Genomic DNA, 21,762 nt, shown 5'->3' with positions numbered 1-21,762 from the left:
CTAGTCATCTGGTTTTTGTTTTTGTTTGTTTGTTTTCAGATGAGTCTCCTCCTTGTCAGGCTGGAGTCAGTTGGCGTGATCTTGGCTCACTGCAACCTCCGCCTCCCGGATTCAAGCAATTCCCCTGCCTCAGCCTCCCAAGTAGCTGGGATTACAGGCATGTGCCACCACGCCTGGCTAATTGATTTCTTTTTTTTTTTTTTTTTTTTTTTTTTTTTTTTTTTGAACGGAAGTCTCGCTCTGTGCCAGCTGAGTGCAGTGGCATTCAGTCATGCAAGCTCGCTCCCGGTTTACGCCATCTCTGCTCAGCCCCCAAGTAGCGGGACTGGCACCCGTCGCCGGTCTCGTTTTTTGTTTTTTTTAGAGACGGGTTTCGCCGTGTTAGCAGTGTCTGATCTCATGACTACCACGTCTGGCTCCAAGTCTGGATACAGCTTGAGCACGGCCGGCCATTTGTATTCATTAGAGAAAGGGTTTGAGGGGGTGGTCCGAATATTTGATATTAATCGCAAAGGTGGGCCCGGGAGGGACTCTAAAGGTAGAGACATCCTCACTGTGAAGAATACTGGGTTCTGAATATAGCATTGTCCAGGATGTCAAGAGACCCAGGCTCAAGTCCACCAAGGTTCAAGTCCACCCACCACCAGGTTGGTCTCAAACTCTTGACCTCAGGTGATCCACCTGCCTCGGCCTTCCAAAGTGTTGGGATCACAGGCGTGAGCCACCGTGCCCGGCCTGGCTAGTCATCTCTCTAAGCTAACTATTTCCCTTGCAATCTTGCCTACGCATAACCAACTAATTCTGAAAGCCACATTTCATTTTTTTTTTTTTTTTTTTTGAGATGGAGACTTGCTCTGTCACCCAGGCTGGAGTGCAATGGCGCGATCTCGGCTCACTGCAAGCTCTGCCTCCCGGGTTCACACCATTCTCCTGCCACAGCCTCCCGAGTAGCTGGGACTACAGGCGCCCGCCACCTCGCCCGGCTAGTTTTTGGTATTTTTTAGTAGAGGCGGGGTTTCACCATGTTAGCCAGGATGGTCTCGATCTCCTGACCTCGTGATCCGCCCGTCTTGGCCTCCTAAAGTGCTGGGATTACAGGCATGAGCCACCGCACCCGGCCTGAAAGTCACATTTCAAAAGGCCCCATGGAGGTTGAAAAGCTCCAGTGTGTGTTTTTAAAAATTCCAGTATTCTAACGTGGCTGGGTCTGTTTTTGTATTATGAAGGAAGGCAGCCAGTTCCTCGGCTGGAGGGCCCCTGCACTTCGCGCTTCTCTCCCGACAGCCACCTCAGCAGCTTTCTGCAGTCTGTTCCCATGGCCTAGGGTGGGAATGAGAGCCCAGAGCTTGAAAGGAAACTTTCTACTTCCTGCGGAAGGGGGATGCCATTTGCAGAGGTCACAGCGTGGAGCTCTCTCTAAGTGGGTCAACAGTCTCATGCAGGGTTTTTTGTTGAATTTTTAATATAGCTGAGTAGCCCGATCTCTTCCACGCAGCCCCAGAGAAAGAGAATGGGGTTAAGCCAGCTAAACTCCCAGCTAGAACGCATTCTCTGGTAACATCGGTGTGCCTAACACCACGTAATTTTTCCTCACCCGTTTTATACAGGGAATAAATTTTTAAAAATCTCTTTGCCAGCCCGGGTGCGGTGGCTCACGCCTGTCATCCCAGCACTTTGGGAGGCCGAGACGGGCGGATCACGAGATCAGGAGATCGAGACCATCCTGGCTAACACGGTGAAACCCCGTCTCTACTAAAATACAAAAAACATTAGCTGGGCCTGGTGGCGGGCGCCTGTAGTCCCAGCTACTCAGGAGGCTGAGGCAGGAGAATGGCGTGAACCCGGGAGGCGGAGCTTGCAGTGAGCTGAGATCGCGCCACCACACTCCAGCCTGGGCGACTAAGCGAGACTCCGTCTCAAAAAAAAAAAAAAATCTCTTTGCCATAGCATAATAATCAACGCTGGTTAAGGAAAGACACATAAAGAGATGTTAAGCAGGATACAACCTCAAGGCATCTCACCATAAAATGAGATGTGCTTATTGATGCCACAGGCAAACAGCACTAGGCATAGGACACATCCACAGTGGGTGCCTCCTGAGATGGTGTACGGAGAAGAACACACTTTCCTTCCGTGATATTCCAAACAGAAAGCAGAGACAAGTTTCTGCTTTTGTGGGAAAGCAGACAACAAGCAAATACATGAGAGAAACAGGGAAATACTATGTATCAGCAAAGCTGTACTAAAAATTAAAATACTGTGGGCCAAGCGCGGTGGCTCACGTCTGTAATCCCAGCACTTTGGGAGGCCAAGGCGGGTAGATCACTTGAGATCAGGAGTTCGAGACCAGCCTGGCCAACATGGGGAAGCTCCGTCTCTACTAAACTTACAAAAATTAGCCGAGCGTGGTGACACACGCCGGTAGTCCCAGCTACTCGGGAGGCTGAGGCAGGAGAATTGCTTGAACCTGGGAGGCGGAGGTTGCAGTGAGCTGAGATCACACCACTGCACTCCAGCCTGGGCAACAAGAGCAGAATTCTGTCTCAAAAACAAAACAAAACAAAACAAGAATGCATAACCTGAATCTAATTATGAAGAAACATCAAATTGAGGAACATTCTACAAAAGGACTGGCTTGTACCCTTCAAAAATGTTTTTTTTTTTTTTTTTTGAGACGGAGTCTTGCTCTGTCGCCCGGGCTGGAGTGCAGTGGCCGGATCTCAGCTCACTGCAAGCTCCGCCTCCAGGGTTTACGCCATTCTCCTGCCTCAGCCTCCCGAGTAGCTGGGACTACAGGCGCCGGCCACCGCGCCCGGCTAGTTTTTTGTATTTTTTAGTAGAGACGGGATTTCATCATGTTAGCCAGGATGGTCTCGATCTCCTGACCTCGTGATCCGCCCGTCTCAGCCTCCCAAAGTGCTGGGATTACAGGCTTGAGCCACCGCGCCCGGCCTCAAAAATGTTAATGTCAGTAAAAGACAAGGAAAGACTGAGAAACTCTTCCAGATTAAAGGAGACTAAAGATAAATAACTATAGAACGCTATGAATGATCCTGGACTAGAACCTTTTTTTTTTCTTTTACTATAAAGGATATTAATAGGACAACTGGCAAGATTTGAATAAAGTTTGTAGATTAGATAATAGTATTTTATCAATGTGAATTTCCTGGTTTTGATTATTGTACTATGTTAAGACAATACCTTAGTATTGAGGAAATATATATTGAAGGTTTTTTTGTTTGTTTTGTTTTGTGTTTTTTTTTTTTGAGACGGAGTGTTGCTCTGTCACCCTGGCTAGAGTGCAGTGGCACGATCTTGGCTCACGACAACCACTGCCTCCCGGATTCAAGCAATTCTCCTGCCTCCGCCTCCTGAGTAGCTGGGACTACAGGCATGCACCACCACACTGGACTAATCTTTGCATTTTTAAAATTTTTATTTATTTTTATTTTTTTGAGATGGAGTCTTACTCTGTTGCCTAGGCTGGAGTGCAATGGCACGGTCTTGGCTCACTGCAACCTCTGCCTCCTGGGTTCAAATGATTTTCCTGCCTCAGCCTCCCTAGTAGCTGGGATTACAGGTGCCTGCCACAACACCCGGCCAATTTTTGTATTTTTAGTAGAGACAGGGTTTCACCATGTTGGTCAGGCTGGTCTCAAACTCCTGACCTCAGGTGATCCACTCGCCTCAGCCTCCCAAAGTGCTGGGATTACAGGTGTCAGCCAGGGTGTCTGGCCGACAAAAGTTTCTTATGACACTACCCGCCTATCTAAGCCGCACTGATGGGCACCAGGAGGAGAGGCCAGGGTACAGGTTTGGTGGGGCCATTCAGCCTGAAGGCCCCCGCAGGGCGTGAACAGGCAGGTGCACCAAAGGGCATCCTCTCTGCAGTGCAAGACAGGACAGCTCCGATCTAGCTCCCACAAGGGACCCCCACCACAGCGCCATCAGAGCCGCTTGCCAAGTGAAGTCCCCAGGATGCACGTGCTTTATTAAATATGTAGCAAGCAGTGGCCAGGCGCGGTGGCTCACGCCCGTAATCCCAGCACTTTGGGAGGCCGAGGCGGGTGGATCACGAGGTCAGCAGATCGAGACCATCCTGGCTAACACGGTGAAACCCCATCTCTACTGAAAATACAAAAAAATTAGCTGGGCATGGTGGCGGGCACCTGTAGTCCCAGCTACTCGGGAGGCTGAGGCAGGAGAATGGCGTGAACCCAAGAGACGGAGCTTGCAGTGAGCTGAGATCATGCCACTGCACTCCAGCCTGGGTGACAGAGCGAGACTCCGTCTCAAAAAAAAAAAAAATATATATATATATATATATACATATATATATACATACGTATATATATATATATATACATACGTATATATATATATATATACATACGTATATATATATATATATACATACGTATATATATATATATATATATATGTATATACACATACACATGCATACATATGTCAAGCACTTTTGTAAACATAAAGGAACAAGCACTGGAGCAGAAGGAGACCTGCGTTGCCCATGAGTCCTCCCTCATGGGTACACATTAACACCACTGCAGGGAGTCAGTTTCACCATGTGTGCAGTGAGGGGCCCAAATGCTGTCTGAAGACATTCCCTCCCAACTCCAACATTCTTGGAAGTTAGGGGAGCAGGTGGTTTCTGTGGGATGGGCTCTCAAGAGGACTGGGTACTGGCTGTGGGTAGTCACCTGGAAGATGGCAAAGGTCTCAGCGTAGTGGTCCAGGATGGGCTGGGGATGGTCTGTCTGTCCCTCAGGGTTCTGGAGCTGATAGCTGACCTTGACACTGGCATTGGAGAAGCAGTCCTCCTCATGGAGCTGTGGGGTCACATGAAAGGCAGGGTTAGAGTTCGATGTGGGGGAGAAGATGACAACAAGAATGCTTTTTTTTCTTTTTTTTTTTTTTGAGACGGAGTCTTGCTGTGTCACCCAGGCTGGAGTGCAGTGGCGCGATCTTGGCTCACTGCAACCTCCACCTCCCAGGTTCAAGCGATTCTCCTGTCTCAGCCTCTCGAGTAGCTGGGATTACAGGCGCCCGCCACCACACTCAGATAATTTTTGTATTTTTAGTAGAGACGGGGTTTCACCATGTTGGCCAGGCTGGTCTCGAACTCCTGACCTCAGGTGACCTGCCGGCCTCAGCCTCCCATAGTGCTGGGATTACAGGCATGAGCCACCATGCCCGTCCATCCTTTTTTTTTTTTTTTTTTTCTTTCTTTTTTTTAGATAAGGTCTCACTCACTCTGTCACCCAGTCTGGAGTGCAGTAGCATCATCATGGCTCACTGCAGCCTCAACCACCTGGGCTCAAGAAATCCACCCACCTCTGCCTCCCAAAGCGCTGGGATTCCAAATGTGAGCCACCGCACCTGGCAAGAATACTTTCTACTTTGATGTTGTCATAAGAAGAAATAAACAGGCCGGGCGCGGTGGCTCAAGCCTGTAATCCCAGCACTTTGGGAGGCCGAGACGGGCGGATCACGAGGTCAGGAGATCGAGACCATCCTGGCTAATACGGTGAAACCCCGTCTCTACTTAAAAATACAAAAAACTAGCCGGGCAACGAGGCGGGCGCCTGTAGTCCCAGCTACTCGGGAGGCTGAGGCAGGAGAATGGCGTAAAAAACCCGGGAGGCAGAGCTTGCAGTGAGCTGAGATCCGGCCACTGCACTCCAGCCTGGGTGGCAGAGCAAGACTCCGTCTCAAAAAAAAAAAAAAAAAAAAAAAGAAGAAGAAATAAACAATAAAAGTGGTGAGTCAGAGGTCCTAAGCATCTTCCAAATAAGCCAGGCTGAAAGGACATGTCCTTCAAGCAAGCTGCCAAGTGCTTTGGGAAAATCTCCTTTGTTCTACTATGGTTTTGTGTCTCATAGCTCCTATGGTTCTCACCCCAGTCACAAAGGGGTAAAGAACTGGCTCACAAAAATAAAATTAAAAAAAAAAAAAAGAACTGGCTCAGACAGAAGGGAAGAGTCACAGCCACACTGTGTTTATCAAGATCTTTCTCCTTTTTTTTTTTTTTTTTTTTTAAGACAGAGTCTTGCTGTGTCACCCAGGCTGGAGTGCAGTGGCTTGATCTCAGCTCACTGCAGCCTCTGCCTCTTAGGTTCAAGGTTCCCCTGCATCAGTCTCCCAAGTAGCTGGGACTACAGGTGCATGCCACCATACCTGGCTAATTTTTGTTTGTTTGTTTTTTTTTTTTTTAGTAGACACAGGGTTTTACCACATTGGTCAGGCTGGTCTCAAACTCCTGACTTCAGGTGATCCGTGCACCTCAGCCTCCCAAAGTGCTGGGATTAGAGGTGTGGGCCACTGTGCCCAGCCGACCAAAATCTTTCTCAAAGCAACATGGAGGACATATTAGAGAGGTAAGAGAGAAGATAAGGAGATTGCTTAGCCTACCATTTGCCACTGTCTTTGTTTAAATGAGCCTTTCTGCCACCATAAGAGCCTTGAGCCCATGGGAATAAGTAAGCATGATTCTCTCGTAGAGAATGTGATTAAGCCTTTATTTAAGGAAGGCTGTAGATTTGCTAGAAACTTTCTTAATCCAATTAATAATCACTTTGGGGGTAAATGTGTATTCAGAAGAATAATTCATGCATTTGTTTATTGGAATACATGATCCAGACAGATCCAAAGTTCTAGATCTTGTCAGGGTTTGAATCCCGACATGCTATTTTTTTTTTTTTCCACGTCTCTGGGCACCTTTGCCAGGAGTAAACCTTCTTAGATGGTCATTTCTATCTTTTTGTTTCTTCCTTTTAGTTGTTCACTTTTTCTGATGCCAGTTGACATTCAGGCCCTCTGTCCTAGTTATTATCAGGTGAGGTCGGATAATGGATGCCAAGAACACCTGGCATTCTTGAGTTATTACCAAGAAAAACGTCAGCAATGACAGCATCTCCATCTTCCATGCCATTATGTGGTTCTTGATTTATTATTATTATTATTATTATTATTATTATTATTTTGAGATGGAGTTTTGTTCTTGTTGCCCAGGCTGGAGTGCAGTGGCATGATTTTTGGCTCACTGCAACCTCCACCTCCCGGATTCAAGCGATTCTCCTGCCTCAGCCTCCCAAGTAGCTGGGATTACAGGCACGTGCCACCACGCCTGGCTAATTTTTGTGTTTTTAGTGGAGACTGGGTTTCACGGTGTTGGCTGGGATGGTCTGGAACTCCCTACCTCAAGGGATCTGCCCGCTTCGGCCTCCCAAAGTGCTGGGATTACAGGCGTGAGCCACCGCGCCTGGCCTGGTATGATTATTTCAATCACCTCATTTGTAGGGATGGGTATGTGCCCTTCACTGCATTACCTCAAATCCTTTCTCAATGACACAGACCCCTCCGGACTCCCATCCAACCCCGCCCCCCCCCACTTACCTCTCCCTCTGTGGGCATGAGCAGGAGGTTCTCACAAAGACGGGACCCGCTGCTCCACTTCCTCAGGCAGCCCAGACAGCTTCTCTCATCTGAACACTGCAGCCTTTTCCTCTCCTTCCCCACATCTACGTCCAGCGTGAAGTTGAGAAATGCCCCGCGGAGACCTGGGAATGAAGACCAGACCTTCCCGGTGAGGTGGGGATGAGCCGGCCGCAGACAAAAGGCCCCCAGCCTGCCTGAGGATCCTTGTAGCCCCTCCTGAACAGTGTCCCCATGCAGGTACTTCCCTGGGGCTGGACTCCTGCGTCGCTTTTTCAAAGATATTTTCTCACTGTCTGCTGACACCTGACCAGGGCCTCTGAGTGCTCCAGCCCCAAACCTGGAGCAGCACATTCCCAGGACTGAGTCAGCCTTCCTTAGGGAAGGAGGGCTCGGGAAGTGGGTCGAGATTGACGAAGAAAATAAGGAGGAAGACAGACAACGAAGAGAATGTAGAGGGAAAGAGGGAAACTATGGAGGAGAACCCCAGGACGGCAGAGCTGGAAGCACCGTGGAGATTCTGGGGCCGCCTCTCTTACTGTTCAGAACAGAACTGGCTCAGCTAAGGAAAGACACTTGCCCAGCATCGCACAGCCCAGCGAGCTCTTTGTCCTGGAAGGGGCAGGTCTGTTATTTTCAACCCCCAGCTGGGATAATAGCCCTCTGCTTTGGGAAAGCCACCTCACCCCAGGAGACTGCTCTCCGCCCAGTGGGAGGCAGAGACCATCTCAGAGATTGCTCCTGGGAGATTAAACCTCGGGGACTGTTGCTGAAGAATCGTTCTGGGGGAAGCTTGGGTAGACCGTAAAAACTGGGCTGTGAAAGCCATACCCGCCACCTCCTTTCTGGAAACAGTCTCCTAATGAGTTTCAGGTAAGGAAAGAGAAACCGGACCTCCAACAGGTGATCCCATCCCACCTGGGCCAGAGGCACACAGTGAGGAGGGAAGGGGAGAAGTCACAAGTCAAAGAGAAAGAGGAGGGTGCGTCTCAGGAGCCCCTGCACACAGCACACACGTGGGCATGGAGAACTGGCTGCCTTTTTCTGAGTCCTCTTTTCAGAAACTCAACCCTTCAACCCTGAGGAAGGGCTCCAATGTCCCTCTTCCCAACAGTGTCAGCTCTAAACCCCGTCCGAGTGTGGACATAACCTCAGACCACCCTTTCTTTTTTTTTTTTTTTTTTTTTTTTTTTTTTTTGAGGAGGAGGAGTCTCACTCTGTCGCCCAGACTGGAGTGCAGTGGCGTGATCTCGGCTCACTGCAAGCTTCGCCTCCCAGGTTCCCGCCATTCTCCCGTCTCAGCCTCCGAGTAGCTGGGACTACAGGCGCCCGCCACCTCGCCCGGCTAGTTTTTTGTATTTTTAGTAGAGACGGGGTTTCACCGTGTTAGCCAGGAGGGTCTCGATCTCCTGACCTCGTGATCCACCCGCCTCGGCCTCCCAAAGTGCTGGGATTACAGGCTTGAGCCACCGCGCCCGGCCGACCACCCTTTCTTAAGGCAGTTTGCATTTAACAGAACCTGGAAACAAAGGAGCTAAGCTCTAATCGAGGGATTTCAAGCACCAGGACCTCAAACCAACACCCCCCACGCCCCCCACCCCAGTACTCCTTCCCTTCCCCTTACAGAAGCCAAAAAGTAAGGACCATTACGCCAGGCAGGAGTCAGCTGGACCACGTTTTACCTGACACAGAGACTGTGGTCACAGAGCTGATTTCAAAACATAAACGGGCATTCACGACGCTGTTGAAGCCGACGGGCAGTGCGCTGGGGGTGAAGGCCATGGAGACCTTCAGGCGAACCACAGGCCGGGAGCTAAACAAGACAGCAAAGAGGATGGGAGAAGTGACTACCCGGCTTCTGGGTCAGGGCCTGGCTGATTGGTTCATGCATTCAGTGGGTCTCTATCAAACATGCCCACATCCAGGTGCTGCCCTGAGTCTCAGGGTACAAGGGAAAGAGACGAGTTTCTGCTTTCGTGGGAAAGCAGACAACAAGCAAATAAATGAGGGTAACAAGGAAATACTATGTATTGGCAAGGCTATGATAAAAATTAAAATACTGTTGGCCGAGCACAGTGGCTCACGCCTGTCATCCCAGCACTTTGGGAGGCTGAGGCGGACGGATCACCTGAGGTCAGGAGTTCGAGACCAGCCTGGCCAACATGGCGAAACTCCGTCTCTACTAAAAATTCAAAAATGAACTGGGCGTGGTGGCGGGCACCTGTAATCCCAGCTACTCAGGAAGGTGAGGCAGGAGAATCGCTTGAACCTGGGAGGCAGAAGTTGCAGTGAGCCGAGATCATGCCATGGCACTCCAGCCTGGGCGACAGAGTGAGACTCCGTCTCAAAAAAAAAAAAAAAACTGTTATAAGGACTGAGGGCTACTGAGACTGGGTGATCCGAGATGGCGTGGCTGATGCGGAGGCATTTCAGTTGAGATTTGTTAATAAGAAAGATCTGGGGAAGGGCACTCCAGGAAGAAAGCACAGCCAGTGCCAAGGGCCTGTGGCAGGAACACTTTTGGTTTGTTTGAGGAGCACAAAGGTCAGCGTGCCTGGAGCCTAATGAGTGAGACAGAGGATGCGAGGAGATGGGAATGGAGGGGCGGGGAGGGCCAGGCCACAAAGAACCCTGTAAAGCCATGGTAAGGAATTGGGATTTTACTCTAAATAGGAGCTGTGGAGGGGTTTCAGGCAGCAGAGTGAAGGGATCGGGCTGCCGCTGTGTGGAGAATGGAGTGCAGGGGCTGGAAGCAGGAAGGCTGTCGTGGCAGTGTCCAGGAAGTGAAGACAGTGCCTGTGCTGGGAGGCGGTTTGGAGGCAGAGCCAACTAAGACGTGTTGATGTTGTGGAGAGGAAGGAAAAAGGGGCACCAAGGATGACGCCTAGGTTTTCATCCTGAATTTCTGGGTGGATGATGGTGCCATTTGCTGAGACAGAAAGCCGGAGGGCAGGACAGATTTGGGGGAACGAAGGGTGGGGGGAAACAAGAGCTTTGTGTTTAGACGTGTTCACTTCGGGATGACCATGAGCGGCAGCCCAGAGAGGTGCTGTGTAGAGAGCAAGTCTGCGGCTTGGTGGAGAGCACGGGACAGACGGGTACTCCATGAGCTCATTTACAGCCATAGGACTTGATCATTTACTGAGGGATGGGGCACAAAAACTGCAATTCTTGGCCAGGTCCAGTGGCTCCTGCCTGTAAATCCAGCACTTTGGGAGGCAGAGGCGGGTGGATCATGAAGTCAGAGTTCAAGACCAGCCTAGCCAACATGGTGAAACCCCGTCTCTACTAAAAATACAAAAATTAGCCAGGCGTGGTGGCAGATGCCTGTAATCCCAGCTACTCGGGAGGCTGAGGCAGAGAATTGCTTGAACCCAGGAGGCAAAGGTTGCAGCAAGCCGAGATTATACCACTGCACTTCAGCCTGGGCAACACAGCAAGACTCCCTCTCAAGAAAACTAAAACAAAACAAACAAAAAAAACTCCACAATTCCAAATAATCATAGCCATCGCTGAGCACTGTGCTAAAGACTTTGCATATATTCACTTGCATGATCCTCTTAGCTCTGGGAGGCAGGTGCTCTTATAATTCCTATGTAAGGTCTTAGAATTAAATAACCTGCCCAAGCGCACACTGAGAGGGCTGAGAGCTGAGGTTCAAACCCAGACGAGCAGACTCCAGAGCCTGTGCCCACAGCCACAGTGCTGGCTCCCTCCCTCGGTGCCTAATGTCTGCATCGAGCTATTTAGAGCAGGACAAATGGGTGAGGCTGGGCCTGGGACCCCAGAAAGCAGGACAGAGCCCTACCGGAACACAACCGCCCGGCCCAGAGTGCCCACGGTGATGTCGGCAAGGCCGTCGCCACTGATATCAAACCCACCAGCCACGGACATGCCAAAGTACTGGAGTCCTGGGGCCACCGCGGAGGCTCTGATCCGCTGTGGAGGCAGAAACACAAGGCATGGGGTGAGGGAAGGGAGGGAAATGGAGCAGGGAGTTCTTTCATGTTCTATACCAATCAGCATTGCAGGCGCCATCCAGCCCCAGGGAGCCCCCAGTCTAGAGAGCCAGGAAAGAGGGGGCAAGCTTTCCCAGAGGAAGTGGCATTTGGATGGAGCCTCAAAGGGCAGGTGGGACTTGACAGGGGAGCCTAAGGGAAAGAGTGAGGCATGTGGAAGGAGCAGGGCCCTCTGAGAAGCAGCCAGGGCCAGGGATGGGGTGGACCGCAGGGGATTGGGGTACAAGGAGGCTTGATGCGGGGCTTGGGGGTGGGGTTGTCAACAAAGGTTCTGTTTTTTTGAAGCGACATAATCAGGATAATACTTTAGAAATGGCACTGAAGATACGGGTTGGAAGATGGAGGGGAGGAGGAAGCTGGGTGGGCTGGGAGAGGGATGGCAAGGCCTGAACTGGGACTACAGTGATGGGGATGGAGAGAAGGGGCTGGACTTGGGAGACAGCTAGAATCACGAGGACGTGGGGACTGACGGGCTGTGCAGGGTGTGAGCATGCTGGGGACCATCTGAGGTTTCTGGTGTGGGGGGTGGAGGGGGATGAGGACTCAGAGGAGCATCAGGTCTGGGGGAGCAGGTGCTCTCAGGTGGGCCACACGGGAGTGAGATGCCTAGGGGCAATCCAGGTGGAGGTTCTCAGGAGGAGCTGCAGGTGGGTGAAAGTGCTCGTAACACGTGCAGTGTGAGAGGCTGGCGAGGGAGTCCTGGGGAATGAGAGATAAGGCATGGAGGTGGCTGAATGGGAGAGAGGAGCGAGGGACAGAAAGAGAGGAAGCAGGGACCCGAAGCAGGTGGGTGGAAGGAGAGGGTATAGGCCAGGGAAGGAAACAGGTACCACCACAACCTCCCCTCAACCTGAAGGGGCTGAGGTGAGGCCCTGGTCTGGAACCTCCCACCAGCCTGAGGATTACTTATTTCTTTCACTGGACACTCCCAACCCCCTGAGACCTGCCCAGCATTTAGGACTGAAGTCGACTTGGGGCTTGGTCATCATATCTGGGAGAGGTCAGAGCCCCAGAGGAGAGGAAGGAGAGGGCCCCATGGGTCACCTGCGAGGGGCTGGCGGAGAGGCCGTCCCAGTGTCCATTGTAGATATACACACTGCCGAAGCTGGCGCCATCACCTGCCCCGAAACCTTCCAGGGGGGCCCCGATGGCCACATCTGTGAACTTATCCTGACTGATATCCCCCATAGCCGCCATGGCAAAGCCAAAGCGGGCACTGGCGAACCCGGGGTGCCCACTCAGTATGCGTGCCAAGGAGAAGGAACCATCCTATAAAGCAAGCAAACAGCTCAGCCCCCAAGAAGGGGCGCTAGGTGCCCACTCCATTGCCACCCAGGATGCACGCTCACTGGGCTGGTGGATTCTGATTCTCCAGCAGGGAGCCTGAGCCCCAGAAAAGGCCAGGGACCTTCCCAAGATCACACAGCACAAGGGGAAAGCTGGGGTCCTCCCACCTTGAAGTTCAGGACTCAGAGCCTGCCCCCTTCTACTTCCATGGGCAGGGGTGCATTGCTGCAAATGGGAGGCCTGGGTTTCACTCGTGGCTCTGCCACATACATGCTAGGTACACTTGAGCAGGTCTCGGCACTACTGAGGCTCACCGAGCCCCAGCTTCCTCATCCGTAAGATAAGAGTGGCAGCTACCTCCCATAGTTGCTGTGAGAAACAAATGAGATCCTGGACTAAATGGGCTTTGCCACCCATGCAGCTGTAAGAAATGTTATCGGCTGGACATAGTGACTCAGGTCTGTAATCCCATCACTTTGGGAGGCCAAGGTAGGTGGATCACCTGAGGTCAGGAGTTCGAGACCAGCCTGGCTAACATGGCAAAACCCTATCTCTACTAAAAATACAAAAATTAGCTGGATGTGGTGGTGGGCGCCTGTATTCCTAGCTACTTGGGAGGCTGAGGCAGGAGAATCACTTGAACCCAGGAGGTGGAGGTTGCAGTGAGCTGAGATTGCACCATTGCACTCCAGCCTAGACAACAGGGTGAGACTCAGTCTCAGAAAAAAAATTTAAAAAATGCCGGGCGCAGTGGCTCATGCCTGTAATCCCAACACTTTGGGAGGCCGAGGCGGGTGGATCACCTGAGGTCAAGAGTTCAAGACCAGCCTGACCAACATGGAGAAACCCTGTTTCTACTAAAAATACAAAATTAGCCAGCCAGACGTGGTGGTGCATGCCTGTAATCCCAGCTACTCGGGAGGCTGAGGCAGGAGAATCGCTTGAACCCCAGAGGCAGAGGTTGTGGTGAGCCGAGATTATGCCATTGCATTCCAGCCTGGGCAACAAGAGCGAAACTCTGTCTCAAAAACAACAACAACGAAAAAAGATATTAGAGATATTATCATCAACGACTGCCCTACGGTCAGAAAGTGGGTGCGGAGAGTGATGCTGCTGCCCTGCCCAGCTGCCATCCAGCCTGAGCACCTCCCCATCACTGCCCACTGGTGCCAGGCAGAGCCAGGGCACTCCCAGCCTCCATCACCTCTGTGCCAGGCTGAGTGCCACAGCCTCATCAAGCTCATGAAGATGGAGACTCTCCCACCTGCTCACTGAGACGGTACACGTAGACTCTGCCTTCTTCTCCATGAACATGGTAAAATGGAGCAGCCACCAGCAAGAAGTCCGTGGTTCCATCCATGTCAATGTCCACAGGGCACAGCTCAGAGCCAAAATAGGACCCCATCTACAGCCCGGGAGGAACTCAGCTCACCAGGAGCCCCGCTCCTCCACCCCTCAGCAAGGCTACACCCTGCCCACGTGCTTCCTGGACCACCCAGTTTGGGTCGTTACATATCAGTTTGCTCACTGAGAGCACCAGGAGAGCGGAGGAGCAGCCCAGGCCCCACAGCAGAGGAAACTGCCTAGCAATTAGACATGCTGAGCTGAGGCACAGCCCTTGAGCTCCACTCAGGAGCCTGAGTTTTACCCGGCCTGGGCCCTGGCCCACTGTGCACCCTGAGACCCACCCCTTTCCCTTGGGGCCTCCAGATTCCCCATCCGTCAAAAGGGGTGGAGGCTTTCCCCAGCAGGTACCTGCTCTCCCTCTAGCACTGGCAGGAAGCTGGTCTCTGTGCCCTCCTTCTGGAGCTCAAACACGGCCCCGTGATGTTTGTACCGTGGAGCCCCCGCGACGTAGGAGAGGCTGCAGGTCTTGTGCAGCACAGCCACAGCGTAACCTGGGGCAAGGGTGGTATGGCTGTGAACACACCGTGTGCTCCCACCTGGCCTCTCTTTTGGCCCCGGCACCTTCCCAGTCAGGCCTTCAAAGTGGCCTGGGGAGGGGGGCAAACTAGGAGAGACTGTCTTTCTCACTATATTAAAAATCTGCATCAGCAAACACTCTCACTTTGCCAGTCACACACATCCCCATCAACAGATGTGATGCACACACTGTCACGTATGCAGCCTTGCCCAAAATACTCGTTCGCACACATCTACTACCCATGCTCACACACACGCCCTAGGAGGACCGGGAAGAGGGGTGAGAGGATTGTCCACCACTATTATTACTTTTGTGTATTGATTTATTTTTGAGACAGAGTCTCGGTCTATAACCCATGCTAGAGTGCAGTGGCACAATCTTAGCTCACTGCAACCTCCACCTCCCAGGTTCAAGAGATTCTTATGCCTCGGACTTCTGAGTACGTGGGACTACAGGCGTCCGCCACCACGCCCAGCTAATTTTTGTATTTTTAGTAGAGAGGGGGTTTTGCCATGTTGGCCAGGCTGGTCTCGAACTCCAGACCTCAGGTGATCCGCCCGCCTCGGGCTCCTGGGATTACAGGCGTGAGCTTGTGCACCACTATTATTAATGGAGAGGCCCCGCCTTCCTGTGGGCAGCTGCTCTGCCTGGTGTACCCGACAGGCCCTGTCCCTATCCAGGAGGCGGTAATTCTCAGCCTGAGGGTCCCTAACCAGGGCCCACCCCTCGGCCCATGTGACCGACCAGGTCTCGCCCCCATTTGGAAACCTCAAGTACAGCCCAATGCGCAGCCTCGGTGTCCCCATCTGGGCCCCGCCCTCACCCAGATGACCTCCAGGCCCCGTCCTTCCCAGGTAATCTCCAGGCCCCGCCCTCACCCAGGTAGCCCCCCCAGGCCCCGCCCTTGCCCAGGTAGCCCCCAGGCCCCGCCCTCACCCAGGTAGCCCCCCCCCAGGCCCCGCCCTTGCCCAGGTAGCCTCCAGGCCCCGCCCTTGCCCAGGTAGCCTCCAGGCCCCGTCCTCACCCAGGTAGTCTCCTGGCCGCTTGCTCCTCAGGTAGCCCCCAGGCCCCACCCTCGCCCAGGTAGGCCCCACCCTCGCCCAGGTAGGCCCCACCCTTGCCCAGGTAGCCTCCAAGCCCTGCCCGCACCAGGTAGCCTCGTCCCCCCAGGCCCTGCCCTCTCCCAGGTAACCCCCAGGCCCCGCCCTCGCCCAGGTAGCCTCCAGGCCCCGCCCTCGCCCAGGTAGCCTCCAGGCCCCGCCTTCACCCAGGTAGCCTCCAGGCCCCGCCCTCGCCCAGGTAGTCCCCAGGCCCCGCCCTCACCGAGGTAGTCCCCAGGCCCCGCCCTCACCCAGGTAACCCCCAGGCCCCGCCCTCACCCAGGTAGTCCCCAGGCCCCGCCCTCACCCAGGTAGCCTCCAGGCCCCGCCCTCACCCAGGTAGCTGTACTGCGCAGCCTCCGCGTCCGCCGCCGCCGCGGTCTGGTTCAGGAAGCGGCCCCGGCGGCTGCGTGTGTCGTAGAGCAGCGCGCCTCCGGACCAGTCAAAGGCCCCGACGGCGCCGAGCAGCACCTGCCGCTGAAGGGGACGGGGATGGGGCCCGGATGAGTGGGAGGGACCCAGGGCCGGGCCACGGTGGCAGCGGGTCTCCAGGCCCGCGCTGCTAACCTGGCTGGGAGAAGGGGGGCGTTCGGTGGCCTAGTGCCCGTCTGGCCAGAGATGCAGGTGCGAAGGTGAGATGGCCAACACTGGGCTCCTGCCTCGTGCCCTTGCACTCCCGCCTCCGGGAGAAGCAAGCAGCTTGGTTGGTAGGCTGACCCAGGCCGGATCCTATTGACTGGTCTGTATTCAGGGGAGCAACTGGATGTTTGAGCACACAGAAAATAGCCACCTCCTGTCATCAATATGGCCACACTTCTGTCTATCTCAGTGGTCCAGATTAAGATGAGCAGGCAGAAATGTTTCCCTTTATCCTAAAATGGCTCTTTCAGGCCGGGCGCGGTGGCTCAGACCTGTAATCCCAGCACTTTGGGAGGCCAGGGCGGGTGGATTGCCTGAGGTCAGGATTTCGAGACCAGCCTGGCCAACATGGCAAAACCCCGTCTCTACTAAAAATACAAAAATTAGCCGGGTGTGGTGGCACGTGCCTGTAATCCCAGCTACTCGGGAGGCTGAGGCAGGAGAATCACTTGAACCTGGGAGGCAGAGGTTGCAGTGAGCCGAGATTACACCACTGCACTCCAGCCTGGGTAACAGAGCAAGACTCTGTCTCAAAATAAATAAATAAGTAAAATAAAATGGCTCTTTTAGAGGAATCATCACAGGGAGAGCAGAGCCCTGGATGGGAGGCAGGAGTCCCTGAATCCTAGGTGTTCTGGGCCCCTTCCCAGTGGGCGAGCCTGCCTGGTGCTGAGTCAGCCACATACCTCATCCAGGATCTGAGCACTGAAGCCGATCTGTGCCAGCTGGTAGTGAAGGGCGTCTCCAACCATGCCTGCAAGCCAAGAAGCCCAGTGAGACTGCTGTGGGCTGAGGTGAAGGGAGAGACTGAGTCAGGGGACAGTCCAGCTTGGCCTCAGGGAACCATGCTTGGTTGAAGGTAGAGACCCAGGTTCTCCTTGAGCAACTACTGTCTGGGCAGTTCACTCTCTCTTTCTAGGCCTCAGTTTCCTCGTCTGGGAGCTCCTGGGAGAAGGGACTATGCTCCAGTCATTCTTGTTTCTCCAGCTCCAGCTCAGTTCATCAGAACTTCATGGAGATTCTGGGATGCAAGGAGACTGGAGATATTGTTGCCTTCTTTTTTTTTTTTTTTTTTTTTTTTTTTTTTGAGACAGTGTCTCGCTCTGTTGCTCAGGCTGGAGTGCAGTGGCTCAATATCAGCTCACTGCAACCTGCGCCTCCCAAGGTCAAGTGACCTGTTGCCTTAGCTTCCCAAGTAGCTGGGAATACAGGTCATGCACCACCACGCCAGGCTAATTTTTTTTTTTTTGAGATGGAGCCTTGCTGTGTCACCCATCCTGGAGTGCAGTGAAGCGATCTTGGCTCACTGCAACCTCCGCCTCCTAAGTTCAAGCGATTCTTCTGCCTCAGGCTCCTGAGTAGCTGGGATCACAGCCATGCATCACCACGGCCGGCTAAATTTTTTTGTATTTTTAGTAGAAACAGGATTTCACCATGTTGGCCAGGCTCGTCTTGAACTCCAGACCTCAGGTGATCCACCAGCCTTGGCTTCCCAGAGTGTTGGGATTACAGGCATGAGCCACCACACCCGGCCCCAGCTAATTTTTGTTTTAGTAGAGACAGGGTTTCGCCATGTTGCCCAGGCGGGTCTCGAACTCCTGGCCTCAAGCGATCCACCCGCCTCTGTCTCCCAAAGTGTTGGGATTCCAGGCGTGAGCCACCACACCCGGCTATTACCTTTTTAGACATGGAACAGCTGAGGCTCAGAAAGATGATGGGAGTTGCTCAGAGAAACCACATGAAGATGGGACAGAGGCAGGGCTGGAGCACAGGCTGGGGTCTCCTGCGGTGGCGTGGGTCCCCGAGCCCTCACCTTCCATGCTGATGATGTTGTACCGCAGTTTGCTCAGCAGCCCATCCAGCGCCATGTAGTTAGTCACCTTGAAAGCGTGGGTCTCATCCGGGTCTGAGGCGATCAGGTTGAGTTCCCTCTCAGTCCTAGCACTCTTAAATTCTTCTCCCACCTGCACAGGGGGCCTGGGTCAGTGAGTCAGCACCGCGAGGATTCCCCAGGCCCAGGGAGAGAGCTGAGCCCCTCCACCTGGCCTCTGGGGCCCTCCATTACCTGCCTCCTTTCTTCCTTTCTCCTCCTTTCCCTGCTCCCTGTTCTACACACACTCTGGGCAAAATTCCAGTTTTACCAAAGTACACCTGTTCTCCCGAACACACCGAGCCCCTCCTCACCTGTGCACATGCTGTTCCCTCTGCCTGCAGGGCCCCTCTCTGCCTCTCCTGCGCCCTAAGCAGCTACTCCCGTTCCCTCTGCCTGCAGGGCCCCTCTCTGCCTCCCCTGCGCCCTAAGCAGCTACTCCCGTTCCCTCAGCCTGCAGGGCCCCTCTCTGCCTCCCCTGCGCCCTAGGCCAGCTACTCCCGTTCCTTCTGCCTGCAGGGCCCCTCTCTGCCTCCCCTGCGCCCTAGGCCAGCTACTCCCGTGCGTCTGGCAGGACTCAGCTCGGCACCACGGTCCTCCAGCAACCTTCCTTGGTGTGTTTCCTGCGGGCTCTCCCATCACTGTTTGGCCAGTAAGCTGTGACCACCATGGGGAAATGAGCCCTCTCTGGGATGACAGGGCATGGGGAGAAGGGGAGTGTTTGCAAATAGAACAGGGTCTGGATAAGCTGCTTACAGAAAAGCCCCCATTGACAACCCCGGCTCCTCCCCATCCCGGGCTGAACGGGGTCAGGAGGTGCCTCCCGGCTCCTGGCTCTTACCCCAATGGCAAAGCGCTCCACACCATGCATTTTAGGGGAGTTGACGACTGTCGTAAGGTCGAGGGGGTCCTCGAATATGCCACCATCGGTGAGCACCACCATGACCTTGGATGCCTTTCTTCTGGAGCCGTGGCGTGAGGTGAAGATGTTATCTCTAAGCAGGGAGAGTAAAGGAAGAAGAGAGCTTTGCCAGAGGCGTGCCCGACTCCAGGACAGACTTTATTCTCTGACCTGTATTAGAATTGGGAGGGTTCACAGTCCTCCCAAAAGACCCAAAGAAGGGGGTGATGCCCCCTTAAGTCACACAGCGAGGCTAGGCAGAGGGAGGGCTGCAACACAGGTGTTCTTGCTTCTCACCTGCTCCCAGCAGAAAGGTGCTGGCTGGCAGTCTATTCCTTTTGTGTGCGTACAGGAAGAGTAATGACATTAAAATGATAGATAATACTCACATGGCGTTTATCATGTGCCAGGCACTGTTGTGAACACTATATATATATATAAATTTTTTTTTTTTTTTTTTTTTTTTTTGAGACGGAGTCTCGCTTTTTCGCCCAGGCTGGAGTGTGGTGGTGCCATCTCGGCTCACTGCAAGCTCCGCCTCCTGGGTTCACGCCATTCTCCTGCCTCAGCCTCCCGAGTAGCTGGGACTACAGGCGCCGCCACCACGCCCGGCCAATTTTTTGTATTTTCAGTATAGACAGGGTTTCACCGTGTTCGCCAGGATGGTCTCAATCCTGACCTCGTGATCCGCCCGCCTCGGCCTCCCAAAGTGCTGGGATTACAGGCGTGAGCCACCGCACCCGGCAAACACTGTATATTTTAACCCATCCAACTGCCACAAAATCTGTCAGGTAAGTGCTATTATTTTTCTTTCATTTTTAGAGACAGCATCTCACTCTGTCACCCAGACTTGAGTACAGTGGTGTGACCATGACTCACTGCATCCTTAAACTCCTGGGCTCAAGCAGTCCTCCTGCCTCAGCTTCCTGAGTAGCTGGAACTATAAGCACAAGCCACTGCTCCAAGCTGTGAGTACTATTATTATTCTCATTTTATTTATTTAATTATTATTATTATTTTCTTTTTTTTTTTTTTTTTCTTTTGAGACGGAGTCTCGCTCTGTCTCCCGGGCTGGAGTGCAGTGGGAGCTCACTACAAGCTCCGCCTCCCGGGTTTACGCCATTCTCCTGCCTCAGCCTCCCGAGTAGCTGGGACTACAGGCGCCCGCCACCTCGCCCGGCTAGTTTTTTGTATTTTTTAGTAGAGACGGGGTTTCACCGTGTTAGCCAGGATGGTCTCGATCTCCTGACCTCGTGATCCGCCCGTCTCGGCCTCCCAAAGTGCTGGGATTACAGGCTTGAGCCACCGCGCCCGGCCTATTATTATTTTCTTGAGAGAGATGGAGTCTCGCTCTGTCGCCCAGGCTGGAGTACAGTGTCACTATCTCAGCTCACTGCAACCTCCGCCTCCCGAGTTCAAGCGTTTCTCCTGCCTCAGCCTCCCAAGTAGCTGGGATTACAGGCACCCACCACCACACCCGTTGTATTTTAAGTAGAGACAGAGTTTCACCATGTTGGCCAGGCTGGTCTCAAACTCCTGACCTCAGGTGATCCACCTGCCTTGGCCTCCCAAAGTGCTGGGATTACAAGTGTGAGCTACTGTGCTATTTTTTCTCATTTTTAAAGTGAGGAAACTGAAGCCCAGGTCACAAGGTCCTTCAGTTTGCCCGAGGTCACACAGATACAAACCAGAGCTGAGATCTGAACCCAGCCAGCCTGTCCACCGAGCACTCTGCTCTCCTGACTCTCACAAGAGGAAGTCTTTGGAAGACTTTTTGGAAGACAGTCTTGAGGTATCATCCCTCACGTTCTCTCTCAGCCAGGTAAAGGCTGGAACCCTAATTCTCTTCTGCAGTTCTGTCCAGCCACTTCCTCCAAGCATGATGCCACAGAGACTCTGGGCATGGCCAGAATAATTCCTGCGGCCCCCACACTCACAAGACATGTTGCATGGCTGAGGCAGTCTTGGTGACACTCCCCACTTGAGTGATATTCTGGACTTTGGCGAGGGAGGCCATCACATCCTGGCTGTCCCGAAGGTCAAACTCAGTCTGGATCACTCCTCCGTACTGCACCAGGGCAAAGTTGCACTGCAGAGGATGGGGAGGGCAGGAGGTTGGAAGAATTGCCACCTCCGCCCCTGAAATGGCTCCCCCTGGAAGCAGCAGAAAAATCCACTCCTTCTACCTTATCCCTGGGCAAAAAGAGATGCTAAGGCAGAGCAAAATCTCTAAGTGAGTGGAGGTAGAGAAGGGTGCGATAGTAATGGCCCCCAATGAATCACAGACTTCTCCCTAGCTCCCTGGGTAGTCCCCTCCATACTGACAATGCGATTGGCCATGTGACTGGCTTTGGCCAATGAGGCATCAGCAAATGTGATATAATTAGAGACTTGAAAAATACTTGCATGCTTTGGATCTGGCCCTCTTAGAATGTTGCTGCCATGAAAAATTTGGGCTGGCCTGCTAAAGACACATGGTCCAGACAAGTGAGTGAGATCATCTTAGGCCATCCAGCCCCAGTCAAGCAACCAGATGCTTGCAGCTCCAGGGTAACTCCAGGCAAGAT

The 21,762-nt window shown here is 53.1% G+C and overlaps 1 protein-coding gene across 4 annotated transcripts in view; it reads right to left on the bottom strand.

The window, feature by feature from the left end:
* ITGAE (integrin subunit alpha E) overlaps positions 1-21,762 on the bottom strand; it is an 80,343-nt gene that overhangs the window by 25,012 nt on the left and 33,569 nt on the right. For all 4 annotated transcript variants that reach the window (XM_030923668.1, XM_030923669.1, XM_030923670.1 and 1 more), the window contains exons 8-19: positions 21,133-21,284; positions 19,136-19,289; positions 18,238-18,388; positions 17,111-17,178; positions 16,121-16,262; positions 14,517-14,659; positions 14,026-14,166; positions 12,519-12,743; positions 11,264-11,394; positions 9,138-9,268; positions 7,417-7,580; positions 4,722-4,850 (exon numbers count right to left, since the gene is read on the bottom strand). In XM_030923668.1, coding sequence (XP_030779528.1) covers positions 4,722-4,850; positions 7,417-7,580; positions 9,138-9,268; positions 11,264-11,394; positions 12,519-12,743; positions 14,026-14,166; positions 14,517-14,659; positions 16,121-16,262; positions 17,111-17,178; positions 18,238-18,388; positions 19,136-19,289; positions 21,133-21,284 — 1,731 coding nt within the window. The remainder of the gene's footprint in view (positions 1-4,721; positions 4,851-7,416; positions 7,581-9,137; positions 9,269-11,263; positions 11,395-12,518; positions 12,744-14,025; positions 14,167-14,516; positions 14,660-16,120; positions 16,263-17,110; positions 17,179-18,237; positions 18,389-19,135; positions 19,290-21,132; positions 21,285-21,762) is intronic.

This window comes from Rhinopithecus roxellana, chromosome 19 (assembly GCF_007565055.1).
Source record: "Rhinopithecus roxellana isolate Shanxi Qingling chromosome 19, ASM756505v1, whole genome shotgun sequence".
Taxonomy (NCBI): domain Eukaryota; kingdom Metazoa; phylum Chordata; class Mammalia; order Primates; family Cercopithecidae; genus Rhinopithecus; species Rhinopithecus roxellana.
Note: the sequence above shows the minus strand (reverse complement) of the source record. Positions and strands in the feature narration are given on the sequence as shown.